The sequence below is a fragment of the Hemicordylus capensis genome, chromosome 1, assembly GCF_027244095.1.
Source record: "Hemicordylus capensis ecotype Gifberg chromosome 1, rHemCap1.1.pri, whole genome shotgun sequence".
In the NCBI taxonomy this organism is placed as follows: domain Eukaryota; kingdom Metazoa; phylum Chordata; class Lepidosauria; order Squamata; family Cordylidae; genus Hemicordylus; species Hemicordylus capensis.
This window is the reverse complement of record NC_069657.1, coordinates 187,363,270-187,380,161: the sequence shown is the minus strand read 5'-3', so window position 1 is coordinate 187,380,161 and position 16,892 is coordinate 187,363,270. Positions and strand designations below refer to the sequence as shown.

Sequence of the window (16,892 nt, the reverse complement as noted above, 5' to 3'; positions counted from 1 at the left end):
GTGGGACCACGAGACAGGGCCTTCTCTTTTGCCACACCCCAGCTGTGCAATGGCCTGCCTCTGAACATCCAGTAAGCCTCTTCCTTGTTCATGTTCTGGATGAAGACTTTTAAAAATATACCTTTGACTTGCTGATTCTCTGAAGTTGTGTTACTGGACTCCTGAAATTTTTGTTAGGCTCTGAATGGTGTATTTTCTTTTTCTGCTCTGTATGTTTTGTTTTTTCCCCTGTGTTTTCTTCAGCAGTGTCTGATTTCTTGTTATGAGATCATCATGGCCTATTTTGAATCACTTTGAGTGCTCCATATTGCAACAGAAATGCAAAATTAACATCCTTTTAATTAATAAATATTAAATCAACGTTAGTCATTACTTACATTGAATCTAGTGAAATGTTAGACATCACCAACTTAAGTCCGATTGTTTCTCAGTGGGACTTAAATTGTGATCTTATGCAGGTTTACTCTGTTCAAAAGTAAGTTCCACTGAGTTCAGTAAGATTTTTACCCAAGTAAATATGCATTGGAACTTATTCACAACTAACTTCAGCTGAATCACAGCTATTGAGCTTGCATGTCATGGGTTGATTCAGCTGGTATGTCTGAGCCAGTAGTGCCCACACATGATTAGTGATATGCACATTCACATCCCACTCCCCTTTCTCCTGTAGCGTTTAAGTGAGGGGGCAGTTCAGACCACTCACCTATGTGATTAGAAGAAGAAGAAGGGTACATCAGAAGGGGGAATGAGATTGACCACTTAGACACCTAACTGTGCTTGGATGCTGCTGGTTTGGGTGATATTGTCCAAACCAGTCCAATAAGAATCTCCTTGCTCGCTCCCTCCATCTTTCTCTGTTCTTGATGTTTCTTGCAGGTTATGTTTGTGTGTGTGTGTGCGCACGCACACACACACACGTTTTCAGTATTTATCTTCCCTCTGAAGTGCACTCTATTTATTACCATTTTCTGACCACCAGGCAGTTTATATCAAAAGTAACTGAACATACTTGCAGAAGGGTTAAATAATTAGTAAGTTGCCTATATAGAACAGAAAATGTGGATAGAGTAGTAAGATTATTCTTTTGTTACATGGATGGAATGTGCTGCTAGATTCAACAGAGTTGTTGGTCTAACTTTCTAGATGTTGTAAATAGATCCATCAAAGGGGGAACTCAGGTGACTTTGATGTGTGTTTAGGAGAAGCTTTTGAATGCTGAGCTGTGCTTTTTCTTAAATGTATTTGTGTTGAGTTGTAGCTTAACCTACTTGCATCTGTGCAAGAGGGGAGGCAATTTTCACCACTCCCCCTTCATTTGGCGGCAGCCCCCTCATGTTGCATACCATCTTCCTCCAGAGCGTGCCCCCACCCTTAGGAATGGATTTTTGTGGGCTGCGCTAGGGTTAGGATACAGCTCATTGACCCCTTTAAACATAACATGGAACCTCAGGTCCCTCTTTTAACTTGGCAAAGAGGCCCCTTTTAATGTGGTGATTCTCTTTATTTAGCAGGGGGAGAGTAACTGGCTCTACCCACCCCCAGCACAGTACATCCAGTGACTGCTGCTGGTGTCTATCTTGTGTTGAGCCCTTTTGAGACAGGGATCTATCTTATTTATTTGTTATTTCTCTGTGTAAACCACCCTGAGCCATTTTTGGAAAGGCGGCATAGAAATTGAATGAATGAATGAATGAATAATAATTCTATTATTGTTGATATGATCATATCCCTCATATTCTGAGAAGCAGTCAGAAGATTGAGATTTTGACTATATTTTCACTATGGTAGAGGACGTTGTAAAGCAAACAATTGGCAAGATCCATCCTCACATGTAATAAGATCCCAGATTGAATATTTGAACTCGTAAACAAATCACATAATGAATGATAGTTGTTTAATTCTTTGTGTAAAATAGGTCCTCGGCGTAGGAGGAACCATTTTCTAATATAGTGAGCCTCCCCAGAGCTGAAAATACAAACCACTCCATTTGGATTATTTCAGTGTTTACAGTAAAAATATAATTCACTACATCATAACATATTATCATGCAACACATTACACACACTATTCTAACATAAATATAAAAGAGTTTGTATGGAAGTAGAAATGTTTAAAAGTCCTTGGACGTCAAAAAAGTTATATACTAGCAAAATAATCTAGGTATTGTTTTGTTCCCAGCAGATAAATTATTTCTGTTATGAAATAGCTTGTAAAATAAGTTGTAAAATTTCATTTCAGTTGAAACTGGAGGTAGGGGAATGACTTCAAAACACACACACGATTACACATATTTGTTCTGAACCATACATTTCAGCAATATACATAGAACTCTCCTATCAAACAGATATTTGTTGCTGTCAGATTTGATATCTGGGATCACCTGTTGGAGATAGGAGGAAAGCAGAACCCAGGTTTAGTGCAGGAACATCCATAGGTGTGCATTGTACTATGACACTTGAGTATTACTAGGTTGGAGAGATACACTGGAGCTTCTAGACAAAGGGGATTCCTCTCCACCTTCACAATTGCAGCAGCCTGTTGTATGTACAGCGGCTCTAACTTGTTAATCTGTATCCTGATAGATGCATTGAAATAACAGAAGGGCTGTTTGTATGAGATCCAGCATTACATTCTAAGGTGGAAAATTTTATGTCCCTTGAACTTTTCTGCCCTGCAACATTAATGTGTCCTTTTTCTTACAGATATGGAGTCTGGGGAGCGGTTAACATCAACAGCAGCAGCCTCCTCTGCTACAGCTACATCATCTCCTGCATCTTCAGCATCTTCTGTTGTTTCAGCAGTTTCCAAAGGTGGCCTTTCCACTGGAGCTGCATCACTTAGCTCCACAATCAACACCTGTGGTGAATATGCCTTACTGATTAAATTTTGCAATGGTCTCTGTAAGATGATTTCAGGATGTTTGCATATTTTGGATCTGAATACATGATAAAGCACAAAAGAACCTTTTATTGAGAAGAACAGTTATGATGCAGCTATTTGTGTAGCAAACAAAATGTGTCATGTATTTGCCATGAAGATACCTTGTTCTGAACACAAATACCGCAAAAAAAGGAAGATATTTCTAAATCAACCCCATGAGCATTGTAAAGAAGACAAAATATAGCTATCCTAAGTGCTTTATGTTTGCAGTTGTTGTATTGCTGGCATTACATTTAAATGAGAACTTGCACAGGAAAGATTCGTGTGCATCTGAAACTTGGAAATCTTACGTGAGTAAGTTCCCTTTGCAAATTACAGCAACACCAGTGCACCGAACCACCAAAAGCTCAAGAGAGTTGGGCACCCCAGTGGCTGTGTTTGCAGCAGTGTCCAAAGCTGCTTGGGTCAGAATCTGTGATCAGGGTCTCCCCATCTCCCCTTTTAAAAGACATTAATAGCAGCAGTGGGATCCCTGATTGTATTAGGGTCATTGTGCTGAGGTGGGGATGGGTGGGTTAAACTCTTTGCCCATACTGTTTTCATAAACTAATCCACTCCTCCAGCTGCTATTTCCACTATGGCAGAAAGACTTACAGCTATAATAGTCTTTCATGGGCATTGTAGTTTCAGTTAAAAGCCTCCTTGCCTTCCCACCCTTCCATAATGAAAGCACTGCACTCCTCATACATCTTTTAGCCACATGTTATCTCTTTAGCCAACTCAAAACCTGCTCCTATCAACTCATGTCCACTTTGCCCTCAGATCAGACTGGTTTGCAGATCCACTCACTGTTAAAACCTTTGCCTGGATAGTGGAGATAAACTGACCTGGAGAAGTAGAGGGGAAATGATATTCACATTTTAAAAATTCAGTCTTGTAAAACTCCATACTTTATATATTCTTCAACCTTAATGAGGTCAATAGCCCTGTGGTGATTCATGTCCTTGCTCCTTGAAATTTTTTGTAAATTGCAGTGTCTAATCCAACAGAGTTGGGGTAATATTTCTATTCAATTGCACTGAATAGAAAGCTGGAAGTAATTCACTTAGGGTGCAAAAGAGCCTAGTGACCCCCAAAATGCTGTTATGACAAAGGGATGTCTAATGGCCAGTTAGTTATTCAGCTACATCCAGGCCAGACTATTTTGCATCTCAGGCAAGGCTAAGTACTTGCACCCCCCCAAAAAAAATGTTCAGCTTCAATTTTCAAAAACAGCTATTTTGTAGAAAAAATGGAAAGCACAAAACTTGAAACTGCTAACTTTATTTTAAATTGCAAGAATAGGTAATACATCAATTTTTGATTATCTTTCTCAAATACAAAAAAAAAGTATTTTGGCACACAAATCATTTTGATTGATTTGATACACTCTGTGCCCCTCTGAGGTCTGCGCCCTAGGCAGTTGCCTAGTTGGCCTAATGGTAGCACTGGTGCTGGCCACTTCAAGATGTAAGGAAAAAACATTTTGTGTAAGTACTGCTTAAGAAAACAGTACTCCTGTTTTTGTAGTGTTATGAAATCAAAATTTAGAATTCTGTCTACCTGAAAAGATCTTTATATGGAAGATTTTTTATTAAATGCTAGTAGAGAGGGAAGGAAGGAATGACAGATTAAGAATTAGGTGGGTTTTTTTTAACACAACACCAACCTACACAAGGTTTTGCACAATTATCTAAAAGCTCTTTCACTTATGATCAGATATTTTCTTATCTGCTCTTACAGCATTATGTTAATAATTAGCTCCAAATACCATTTAGGAAAGCGTTTCCCCCCATCTTTTTCTTTTGTATTTCTTTAGCTTAGAATATCCTCAGTCCAGGGAAGAATGTCTGCTGGGTCCACATTTTCCCTTTTTCACAGCACTCCCACCACCGCTATCACACTTAAAAAATGGGGGAGATTTCACAAAGTGTGTGTGTGTGTGTGTGTGTGTGTGTGTGTGTGTGTGTGTGTGTGTGTGAGAGAGAGAGAGAGAGAGAGAGAGAGAGAGAGAGAGAGAGAGAGAGGAAGGCTATTTTCCGGTGGGTGGGCGGCACCGTGGAAACTGCTTTCCCTCTAGATGATCTTTAAAGTCCTCTTTGGCCTGCCACCACGTGCCCACATGATCCACACTGCACCATGGATCTCTGGAGGCCAGGACATCTTATCCTGGCCTCAAGGAACCCCACAATGCACGGCACAATGAGTGTGGTGCATTGGAGGATTCCCCCAGGAGTCGGGTGCTCAAGGCATGCTCTAGGGCCTAGGCACCCAACTCTGTGTATGTTTGGGCTGAGTGCTTGTACTTGTGGTAAAGGGTGCACTTTCATCCTTTAACCCAGGTAAAAATCCGAGCTTGTGGAGGAAGCAGCGCTTGGCTTGGGCTTGATCACAACGCTGCACAATGTGTAGTAACCTGGGTAGGGCTTCTCATGTGCACAGCCTCTGAGTGTGATGGATGCATTTTCCTCATTTGTTTTTAATAGCTGATTTTAGTTCTTAATTGGTGTAACCCATTTGGAATGAATTTGGCAACATCTTACATTGCTTCATCAGTATTGCAGAGGATGTTTTTAAATTTATGTCTCTGAACAATGGGAATATACTAACATGCCTGTACTTCACTGTTAGCACACATGCAATTGCTTTTCACTCTGTGTGGTTCAGTAAAATATTGCAAACATCACATTTACAAGTTATTCCAATTTCAAGATTAAACATAAACCTTTTTTTCAACTTCCAGTCTCATTGTTCATATGGCACATACTAATTTGTTAGTTTTCTAGTGTCAGTATTTTGTCCAAAAAAAGAGAAAGAAATCTTCTTATATAAATGACCATTTATCTTGTACAGTATTAGCAGTTATTGTTTCCAGTGATATAAAGTCGAAAACACCTTCATCTCAGCTTGCAATTAGAGAGGCTCGGGTTTCCTCCAATTCAATATAATTATTTTCTTTGCAGTAATCAATAGTCTATTAAGCAGACTGGTAATAAACTTCAGTACTTCTGCTGCACAAATCCCAAGATACAGACTTGAACCCTAGGTGTTGTGCCAGGGAGATTGTATTACGGATAATATGTTATTTGTGGATACTCCGAAATCAGCTATGACTATATAAAGCGACTTTGGAAAAATACTTTTCCAAATGCATGTAATTTGAATACTGTAATTATATTACACATATATTTTCTACAGTGTTTTTCATTATTACAAGTCTGAATCATAAGCTACTTACTCTAGATCTGTCTTTGAGTATACACTATGCGCCTTAGTGGAACTTCCCTGAGGGCCGATTCAAAGGTTATACTATTAGCAGTGATTATAGATGTGCCTATGAATCTGTTCTACAAGTGTAAACCCCAGAATGCTTACACATTTATCTCACCTATGATCAGATGCATTTATTGAATTGGACACTAAACCCAGCCCCTGTTAATGATGTAACATCCTAATCAGAACTGTTCAAAGTAAATAGTTTGTGGATTTCAACATAGGTGTCTATAATAAAGTTTTGTTTTCATGTTACGAGTGTTACAACTTTTATTTATTTATTTATACTTTTGTAGAATTTCCCTATAGTCCAGTCCACACAGTGATGGATGTTTCAGATGTAACTGATCCTAGATTCCAGTTCTGGTTTGCAGTGCAAGTGCAAACTATAGTTTGCTGGTTTTAATAAAATTGCAAACTATGGTTTGCCTTAAACCCGGAAAAAAATAGAGGGAATAGCTGCACACAGAGCGAGGGGAGGATGATGTATACAAGCCATGTATAACTTGTTCATGTAACACCATACTATTGTTTGGTGTTAAAAATCTGAACTTATCCTTAAATGGAAATGTTCTTTGATCAAAATATTCATCCCACTCAAGTCTGTTGGTTAGATGGCTTTTCAGACCCTTCATTAAGATCCTAAGCACATTTAGGTGGAACTAAAATATTTTAGAATGAATGGGACTTATTCTTGTATGTCTTTTTATAGTTATGGTGCCAATCTCCAATCCAAAAGCCAGTTAAGCTGGAATATTTATACTAAAACAGTTCAGCCCCGATGAATTCCAGCTTCCAACTCTGGGGATACTGATTTGTACATTGTGGATGAATGTGAGAAGTTGGGTGTATATATTTCTTTTTCCATTTATACAAGATATAACACACACTTGAATTTATTATAATCAGATTATACATTTTAATCATAATTGTATTAGTGGATACATTTTGGTATTTTTCTTGTTATGTTTAAGCAATGCTTTTAAAATAACCTCCCCTTTTTTCACTGTTTAAGAGAAATATAGCCTTTGAATGTTGTAATGAATTACTGCATACGTTAATTAAAACAGGAGACCTTTATGTGGTCTGCAGTCACTCCTGATGATTAGGTACTTCTCTCAGTTTAACACAGAAAGCACATTTGCCAGTACTGTGAATTTACGCATCTAATATGAGGAGACATGTTGCAACAAGCTGTTAAAAGATTAGTATTTTTTTAAACACAGAAGGGAAAACAACATACATGGTTTTGAGTGTTGTTTCTATCTTCAGCTCGGATAAGGAGAGAAATTACGGAAATAAGCTTTCACTCATATCAAGCAAAAGTTACCTCAGTAAAAGATATCACTTCTCTTTATGCAGCTGTAAGAACTGGCTTCTGGAGCTCTCTGAAAAAACAATACGTTCATATCTCTAATATCTTAAATGTGAAGTTTCTGGGTGTGGGTGGGGGAATGTGGCTGATCATTTTTTTTTGTGCCTCTTTTGCTTTGTTGAGGATTTTGTTCACCAGTGTTTTATGTTTAAGGCATTAGTTAAGTATTTATCCCTTTTAGTTCTTTTGAAAAGGCTTATTATAGTGCAGCACAAAATTCATTAATATTAATAAAGGCATTTGCCTTTATCGTTCCTTGTTACTAAGACACCAGCACTGTCGAAATGGATGCTGGCCTTTTGGGTAATACTTTCAATCATTTATCTATGTACTGGCTAGTAGAATTTCAAAAGCATTGCTGAAAAATATTCAACCTATTATAATGTAAGTCAAGAGTCTTAAGCAATGTAGTTTTGTATTAAATTTCATTATGCAAAACATGCATGCAGAAAGCTGGCACCTTTAAACGGGAACGAAAACTAAAACCGAAATATGAAAGGAAATACAAATATTCATCTCTAGCCAGAATATTAATGTATTAGGAAACAAAAAGATAATGAGCTGGAGGAAAGGGGAAAATCAGTATAATGTACCATGCTGTCATATGATTTCCTTTGAGGACAAACGAAAAACACATCCCTTTTCGAACATATTTCTTATGTTTTCTTAAAAACATATTTTAAAAATAATAGCTTTTGTTTCTAAGGTACACTGGAATCTTCCTTGTATTTCCCAGTATTTTCAAGAGCCTGATTTTAATGTTTTCATGTTATACAGACACAGTATTATTTTTAGGAATAATTTTTTTAGGAATAATACTTCGCAAGCATTATGAAATTGAGCTCAGTTTAACTTGGCTCATCTTGAATTGATTATTGTCAAACTTGATAAGTCTTCTGATATTTATTTGCATGAACACTATTCCTGATGCATGCATGTCTTACATGTTTGGGGGGCTAAATGTAAGGCTGAAGTATCTGCTTGAACAGCCCTCCTGATAAGAGATGGGTGGTTAGCTCCAGAGCTGCCCCATTGTCAACAGTGCACCCTAAACATATAGGCCATGGGGAATTTTGAACTAGGCACTTTAAACACTGATGAGCAGGTATGCAGTCATAAGAACATAAGAACAGCCCTGCTGGATCAGGCCCAAGGCCCATCTAGTCCAGCATCCTGTTTCGCACAGTGGCCCACCAGATGCCGCTGGAAGCCACAGACAGGAGTTGAGAGCATGCCCTCTCACCTGCCATTTCTCCCCTGCAACTGGTACTCAGAGGCATCCTGCCTTTGAGGCTGGAGGTGGCCCACAGCCCTCCGACTAGTAGCCATTGATAGACCTCTGCTCCATGAAGTCATCCAAACCCCTCTTAAAGCCATCCAGGCTGTTGGCTGTCACCACATCCTGTGGCAGAGAGTTCCACAAGTGGATCACGCGTTGTGTGAAAAAGTACTTCCGTTTGTTGGTCCTAGACCTCCTGGCAATCAATTTCATGGAGTGACCCCTGGTTCTAGTGTTGTGTGAGAGGGAAAAGAATTTCTCTCTCTCCACTTTCTCCACACCATGCATGATTTTATAGACCTCTATCATGTCTCCCCGCAGTCGTCTTTTTTCTAAACTAAAAAGCCCCAGGTGTTGTAGTCTTGCTTCATAAGAAACGTGCTCTAGGCCCCTGATCATCTTGGTTGCCCTCTTCTGTACCTTCTCCAGTTCAGCAGTGTCCTTTTTAAGATGTGGTGACCAGAACTGTACGCAGTACTCCGGTCGCACCATAGTTTTGTATAAGGGCATTATAATGTTAGCCGTTTTATTTTCAATCCCCTTTCTAATGATCCCTAGCATGGAATTTGCCTTTTTCACAGCTGCCGCACATTGAGTCGACACTTTCAACGAGCTGTCCACCACAACCCCAAGATCCCTCTCCTGGTCCGTCACCGACAGCTCGGATCCCATCAGCATATACTTGAAGTTGGGGTTTTTCGTCCCAATGTGCATCACTTTACACTTGCTAACATTCAACCACATTTGCCATTTTGTCACCCACTTCCCCAGTTTGGAGAGATCCTTTTGGAGATGCTCACAATCCATTTTGGATTTCACTACCCGGAAGAGTTTGGTATCATCTGCAAATTTGGCCACGTTGCTGCTTACCCCTGCTTCTAGATCATTTATGAATACATTAAAAAGCACCGGTCCCAGTACAGATCCCTGGGGGACCCCACTTCTTACTTCCCTCCATTGTGAAAACTCTCCATTTATACCTACCCTCTGTTTCCTGTCTTTCAACCAGTTAGCAGTCCACACATGTACTTGTCCCCTTATCCCATGACAGCTAAGTTTCCTCAGGAGTCTCTGATGAGGAACTTTGTCAAAAGCTTTTTGGAAGTCCAGGTAGACTATGTCAGCTGGATCACCTTGATCCACACACTCGTTGACACTCTCAAAGAAGTCCAAAAGGTTGATGAGGCAAGATTTACCTTTGGGGAAGCCATGCTGGCTCACTCCCAGCAGGGCCTGTTCTTCTAGGTGCTTTACAATTTTATCCTTGAGGATGCTTTCCATCAATTTGCCTGGAACGGACGTTAGGCTAACTGGCCTGTAATTTTCCGGATCGCCCCTAGATCCCTTCTTGAAAATCGGTGTTACATTTGCTACTCTCCAGTCCTCTGGTACAGAGCCCGATTTCAGGGATAAGTTAAATATTTTAGCAAGGATGTCAAATATTCAAAATTCCATCAAAAGATGGAATATTTTACTCAAGGGGGAAAGAATGACTCAGTCCCCAATATGGGTAAGGGCCTGGGCTTTCAAAGTAAGAGTGGGGAGAGAAGTTAAAACAGCAGACTTTAAACAAAATATAATAAGGAAGCAAACTACCCTGAACTAGAAGAACTTTGCAGCCTACTCCAGAAACAAAGGAAGATTGTACATTGCATCTCCAGGGTCACTAGGCAGCCTGACTCCTCCCTCCCTCTGTTGAGTTAGATTTCCCTGGGATACATAGACACTCCTGGGGGCAGGGCCTAGCCCATCACTGCAAAGCTGTCTCTGCTCTGCATGGAATCTGAGGTCTTGCTTACAACTTTTACTAAACACAAACTGAAGGGAGTTGCAAACCAAGAGATAGTGCCTTGTGCTTATGGGGTACAAGGATTTGATCACATCTGCTTTATGAACTTATCCTGGATGAGTTTTGAGTTATACCTGATCGGCCTACAATAGCTGATCAGCCGGGCTTATTTTGAAAATACAGGTGAAACTCGGAAAATTAGAATATCGTGCAAAAGTCCATTAATTTCAGTAATGCAAATTAAAAGGTGAAACTGATATATGAGACAGACGCATTACATGCAAAGCGAGATAAGTCAAGCCTTAATTTGTTATAATTGTGATGATCATGGCGTACAGCTCATGAAAACCCCAAATCCACAATCTCAGAAAATTAGAATATTACATGGAACCAATAAGACAAGGATTGAAGAATAGAACAATATCAGACCTCTGAAAAGTAGAAGCATGCATATGTATTCAGTACTTGGTTTGGGCCCCTTTTGCAGCAATTACTGCCTCAATGCGGCGTGGCATGGATGCTATCAGCCTGTGGCACTGATGAGGTATTATGGAAGACCAGGATGCTTCATTAGTGGCCTTCAGCAATTCTGCATTGTTTGGTCTCATGTCTCTCATCCTTCTCTTGGCAATGCCCCATAGATTCTCTATGGGGTCAGGTCAGGCGAGTTTGCTGGCCAATCAAGCACAGTACACTGTATACTTTTCAGAGGTCCGATATTGTTCTGTTCTTCAATCCTTGTCTTCTTGGTTCCATATAATATTCTAATTTTCTGAGATTGTGGATTTGGGGTTTTCATGAGCTGTACGCCATGATCATCACAATTATAACAAATTAAGGCTTGACTTATCTCGCTTTGCATGTAATGTGTCTGTCTCATATATCAGTTTCACCTTTTAATTTGCATTACTGAAATTAATGGACTTTTGCACGATATTCTAATTTTCCGAGTTTCACCTGTACATGGGAATTGCTCTTAGAACCACTCGATATTGGCTTTTCACATCAGATTGCACCACTTTGGAGAGAGATGTTCCATGTAAAACTAAAAAAAGGTGCAGTATTGGGGAGACAAATGTCTGCTTCTGCCATGCTCAAGCATAATATATCTGATATGTGAATAATTGCGTTGACAGTTGAACACATAAAGTCCGTTGACAATTGAACACATATATTCCTGTGGCAATTGTCTTAATGCAAAAAACTTTAGGTCTTGAATGACCCATAATTCAGAGCAGCCACCAGTTATACTGCAAGTTCACCGTAATGTGTGTTTATAGTGTTTCTCACAGTGCCTAGGTGCTCTAGATTGCTGTGTAGAGGAAGCCAATACAGATTAAAGCCGACCTCCATGTGGCCACTCAGGCTTAGCTTCCATGTTTTTATTTTGAAATCATTTTTTATATCCCGCTCTCCCTCCAAGGAGCCCAGAGCGGTGTACTACATACTTAAGTTTCTTCTCACAACAACCCTATGAAGTAGGTTAGGCTGAGGGAGCAGTGTCTGGCCCAGAGTCACCCAGCAAGTATCATGGCTGAATGGGGATTTGAACCCGGGTCTCCATGGTCCTAGTCCAGCACTCTAACCACTACACCATGTGTTTTCCTTTATTTTTCTTCTAGATGTCTGTCCTTATATTCCTTCTGATAGTACTATTGTAATATGGGAGTCACTGCATTGTGGCCCCTTCTCGTACTGCTTGGTTAATATCAGAAACTCTGGGCCACACAGAAGGAGTCCACTGTGTGGCTCCTCTCCACTGTAGTGTCATCCTCCCCAGAATGTGGAAGGTAATGATGTAGCAGCAAAGGCTGCTTCAGAATATGGGCATGCTTTATGACTATGGCTATGCTAAATCCACATTCTGTACTGGGTACTTACTGAAATCTGTGATATCAGTCATCATTTGTGGCACATTATCAGCCTGAGGGAGAAAGAAATGTTTCACTACCTAGTAGTCAATTCTTACCCCAGGTGACTTGCATTCTGCTGGGTTACCCTAACCCAAACCTGTTTCAATCTACCTACTGTTCAACTGGAAACAGGACTGGTGTTGGGGAAACGTTGTTAATACCCATGTTGAATCATTCTGCCCATTTGCTTCTTAGCCTTCCAGCCCTTCTTGCTACAAGAGTAGTGGCCATTTCCATAGGCCTTAGGATGTGGTGCTGGGAGCTGTGTGCAGCTAACTTCTGTTTCCTTTCCCAAAGCAACTTGTACACCACTCCTGTGCCAAACAGACTTTTTCATCAGCAGTTTTCAGGGCTGCTGATGGCCTGGCACAGGTGAGTTGGCTGGCACTGGAGACTAACCAACTTATCAGCTGTAAGACCAGGATGCAAATAATCCAGGTGCCTTAGAAAAATGTACATTCATTCATGTGCTTCCAAGAAGAATCAAATCCACTAGTGCAATCCATAGATTGAGTCTCAGTGAATAATCTGTGCAACTGCTAGCTTTCCAACAGTTTTGAAGGAAATACCTCTTGCAGGATTCGCTTTTCACTGAAGGATTCGCTTTTCACTGAAGTTCCTTTACCATTACTCTTTTTTTTCTGGCTTTCCTTGGCAATTACATTATGTATATATAAAGGATGTGTAGTTTTTCTTACTGAACTACACTGGCTTCTCCTTTTCTGCCATAGATAATTAAAAAAGCAGAGTGTGTCTGATATCCAGACTAATGTTTCACATGCCAAAAATAGATTTTCACCAATCTGCCCTTCCTTCTGCAGTTCGTTGTGCTTGTCAAAAATATGTCCCAGAGGACTGCAGGACCATCAGGCTCATATTTTCAAGAGACATGAGGACTGCAGAAGTAGGGAGAGTGGCAAATATGACCCCCTGCCCCATTCTTAATGTGAAACATGTTTCAGCACTGGCACTGTTAATCTGGATGTCAGCTACTATTTCAAAGCAAAGTCTCCACATTTGTTCTATGAGCAAAAGCTATAGTAAAGCAAATAGAGGCCGTAAGTGACAATTTAGTATCATAAGCATTATACCACAATATGTTTGAAACAGCTACAAAAATTGAGGAAGAATGCACTCATTTTAGAGCATGTACATTGAAGCAGAGTTCTGGACCTAACTTTAGTAATGTAATAGTAGAATGTTTAGGTAGGGAGATGGGTCAATAATAGGTATATAATGAGGTGTTAAAAATCACTTGAATATTACATAATGTATACATTTACATTAAAATTGTTTAGATAGTTTAAACATGCTAGCAAAAGATTCTTTTTATACTGATAAAGCTATGGAGTTTGAAGAGAAATATTTATTTGCCAGTTTATACACATTAATCAAATCTGAATTTGCTTTAGATTTATTTTCCCTTTAGTAAAAGGCATTGTTATTTGATTTGGTCCACTAAAATCAAATAAGATATTTGCATGTAAATTAAAGGGATAACAGAGCTGTTATTATACATTTCCAAGTATCATAATAACCACCTTCCCATAATACTGCACAGATATATAAAGAGAACCTAGTACATTCAAGTGCCAAAAGTATTATAATGGTAAATGTGATGCCTTTTAATTAAAGGCAATTGAGTTTGCTGTGTGGATGAGCTCAGGTAATACTTTTGAAAAGCCGTAAAGCTGCTGCTGTGTTGTTGTTTTTAAAATGAAACTTATTATATGGTTTATTTACATTTAAGAACAGATGTTACATGCTAGTTTTTTAATAGTAAATTTACATGTAAGGGTAGAAGTTTAAATGCAAGGTTTTTATAGTACCTTTTCAAGTCTTTTTTTTCCCCTTCAGGACATTTATTCAGAGCAGCTGGGGATCAACCGTGTAACCTGTCCACAGTGTCGAGTGCCTTCCCAATGGTCAGCCACCCAGTCTTTGGTCTACATACAGCCAGCTCAGGGCATTCAGAATTTGGTGGCTTGGGGACACTTGGGACACCCACAGCCTTAGCAGCACATCCCCAACTAGCACCTTTTCCAGGTAAATTTGTATTCCAAGAAATATTCAGTGGAAAAATGTGCAACCATTAACATTTCTAAAACAAATCAGCACTAATTTTATATATTACTAAGGGCAGAAGTACAAGTCTAGCTGTTCTTAGTTATTATAACCAAGAAGATCAGGAATCATTCAATGTTTAGGATGTTCCTGATTATGATGAGGATGGAGAATGTTTATATATATTGGTTTTCATCAAAACATTTGCCAAGTGGTTTATATAGCCAATGGAATTTAAAAAAAGAAAAGAATGAGAAATGGTTTTCTGTCCCAAAGGTACTCAATATTTATAATTATGATTTATTATGTGAACAAAAGAGAACAGTAGTATGAGCAGGCTGTGTTTTGTTTTGTTTTGTTGGTGATCAACTGTGGACTTTCCACAAACCACTTTAGTGGTGATCTGAGAAATACTTGTTCATAAAGAATCAGATGTTCCTGTTTCTATCAAAATATAAGTCTCTTCTCTCTGTTTAACAGATGTGTTCATTAAAATCGGCAGTAAATAAATAACTTATTTCACTGGTATGACTACACAACAATAAATTAACCTTTCAGTGCTTGATACAATTTTTTATTATATATTTATTTGGGCTTTCATTCTCATCCTCATTATCTGATAAGGACCATGTCTTAGTGGAAGATCTTCCGCTTTGCATGCAAAAGGTCCTGGGTTAAATCCCTGGAATCTCTGGGTAGGGCTGAGAAATATTGATCTGAAACCCTGGATGGCCACTGCTGGTTAGTGCAGACATTACTGAATTATTTATTTATTTATTTGACATTTATTTATTTAATTAGATGGACCAATGGTCTGACTTAGTAAAAGGCAGTTTCCTATTCAGTAAGGGCTACACTTAAGAAGAAGCAGAAAAAGAAGAAGCTGATCAGTAGCACTAGATGCTCAAACTGAGTTAGATTGTTCTGGAGAAATAAAAATCTAGCTTGGCACATTACTTGGAAATATGTTTATCTCAGGTTTCAAATATTTCCTTTCAAGTAACTGTGTATAGGATTGATTGTTGATGGAAAATTATGACATTAATTCAGCTGTCTGAGTTGGTGTGTTTATCCGTCTTCTATATTATATTAATCTCCTTGATTGTTTTTATTGTTTGAAACCATTATGATCCCATTTTTTTTTAAGTCTAACCCTGCTGGTTGTGGAGAGAAGTCTGAAAATGTGATGCAAAAAAAAGAGCAATATCAGAAAAAGGATGAACATCACACTGCTTTAGAGGTCTCATGAGCTCTCGGTGCTTATATCAATTTTTTTCAAGGACTGATTTGCATTTTGGGGTAATAGTTTAGAATACCAAAGTTGTAGGATAAGCTCATTTTGGCCACCAGCTGAAATTTGGTTTCTGCCATGCTGATGCAAGATACAGTCATAATATGCCACTGAAATATGCTAATTACTGTGACTGTCCTGTTATAATAGTTGGCTGTTAGTGGAGTTTTTTTTCTCAAGCCAGGCACGCCCTTTGGCTAGAGCTGGGACGCACACCATCTGCATTCCTGCACCATTTGAAACTTATTTGGCCCATCTGGGCATCTCTCAGCTGATAGGCACTCATGCAGGCCATTTCCGTTTCTCAGCTGAGACGCTCACATAAGACATTTGGAACTGAAATGGCCAACCTTGTGCCTCTCTGTTACACACTGGTTTGTCCTGGACCCCACATGATTATGATTCTACATATTTGTCAAAGTTACAACAATGCATTTAGGAGATAATTCTGTTGTGGTGAAGTAGCATTTTACTCTTTCTTTCTTTCTGTTTCTATATTTTGGTTTTAAAATCCTTTGATAAAATCCTTTGACCCCTGCTAACTTGGCAAAGAGGCACCTTTTTAATGTGGTGATTCTTTTTATTTAGCAGGGGGAGAGTAACTGGCCCTCTCCACCCCCAGCACAGTACCTCCAGTGACTGTTGCTGGTGTCTATCTGGTGTTTCTTTTTAGATTGTGAGCCCTTTGGGGACAGGGATCCATTTTATTTATTTATTATCTTTCTATGTAAATTGCCCTGAGCCATTTTTTGGAAGGGCGGTATAGAAATCAAATGAATGAATGAATGAATGAATGATAGATAATGAAGTGCTTTACATGATCGGTGTGAAGTGCCGGAGGGAGTTCTGCGGGGACAGCAGGCTTAGCCTGCTCTCCCCGCAGACGATCAAGTGGCAGCCCTGGGCGGATCGGCCGCCCACACGACTGCTGGCTCCATCATGGTGGTGTTGGGGGTTGCGGGAATCAGGGAGCTGCTCGGCCTCCGGAA

The 16,892-nt window shown here is 39.4% G+C and overlaps 1 protein-coding gene across 29 annotated transcripts in view; it reads left to right on the top strand.

The window, feature by feature from the left end:
• BAZ2B (bromodomain adjacent to zinc finger domain 2B) overlaps positions 1-16,892 on the top strand; it is a 284,396-nt gene that overhangs the window by 147,163 nt on the left and 120,341 nt on the right. For all 29 annotated transcript variants that reach the window (XM_053260587.1, XM_053260524.1, XM_053260510.1 and 26 more), the window contains 2 exons: positions 2,703-2,861; positions 14,406-14,594. In XM_053260587.1, coding sequence (XP_053116562.1) covers positions 2,705-2,861; positions 14,406-14,594 — 346 coding nt within the window. In that variant the 5' untranslated portion in view covers positions 2,703-2,704. Of the gene's footprint in view, positions 1-2,702; positions 2,862-14,405; positions 14,595-16,892 lie in introns of those variants that run through there.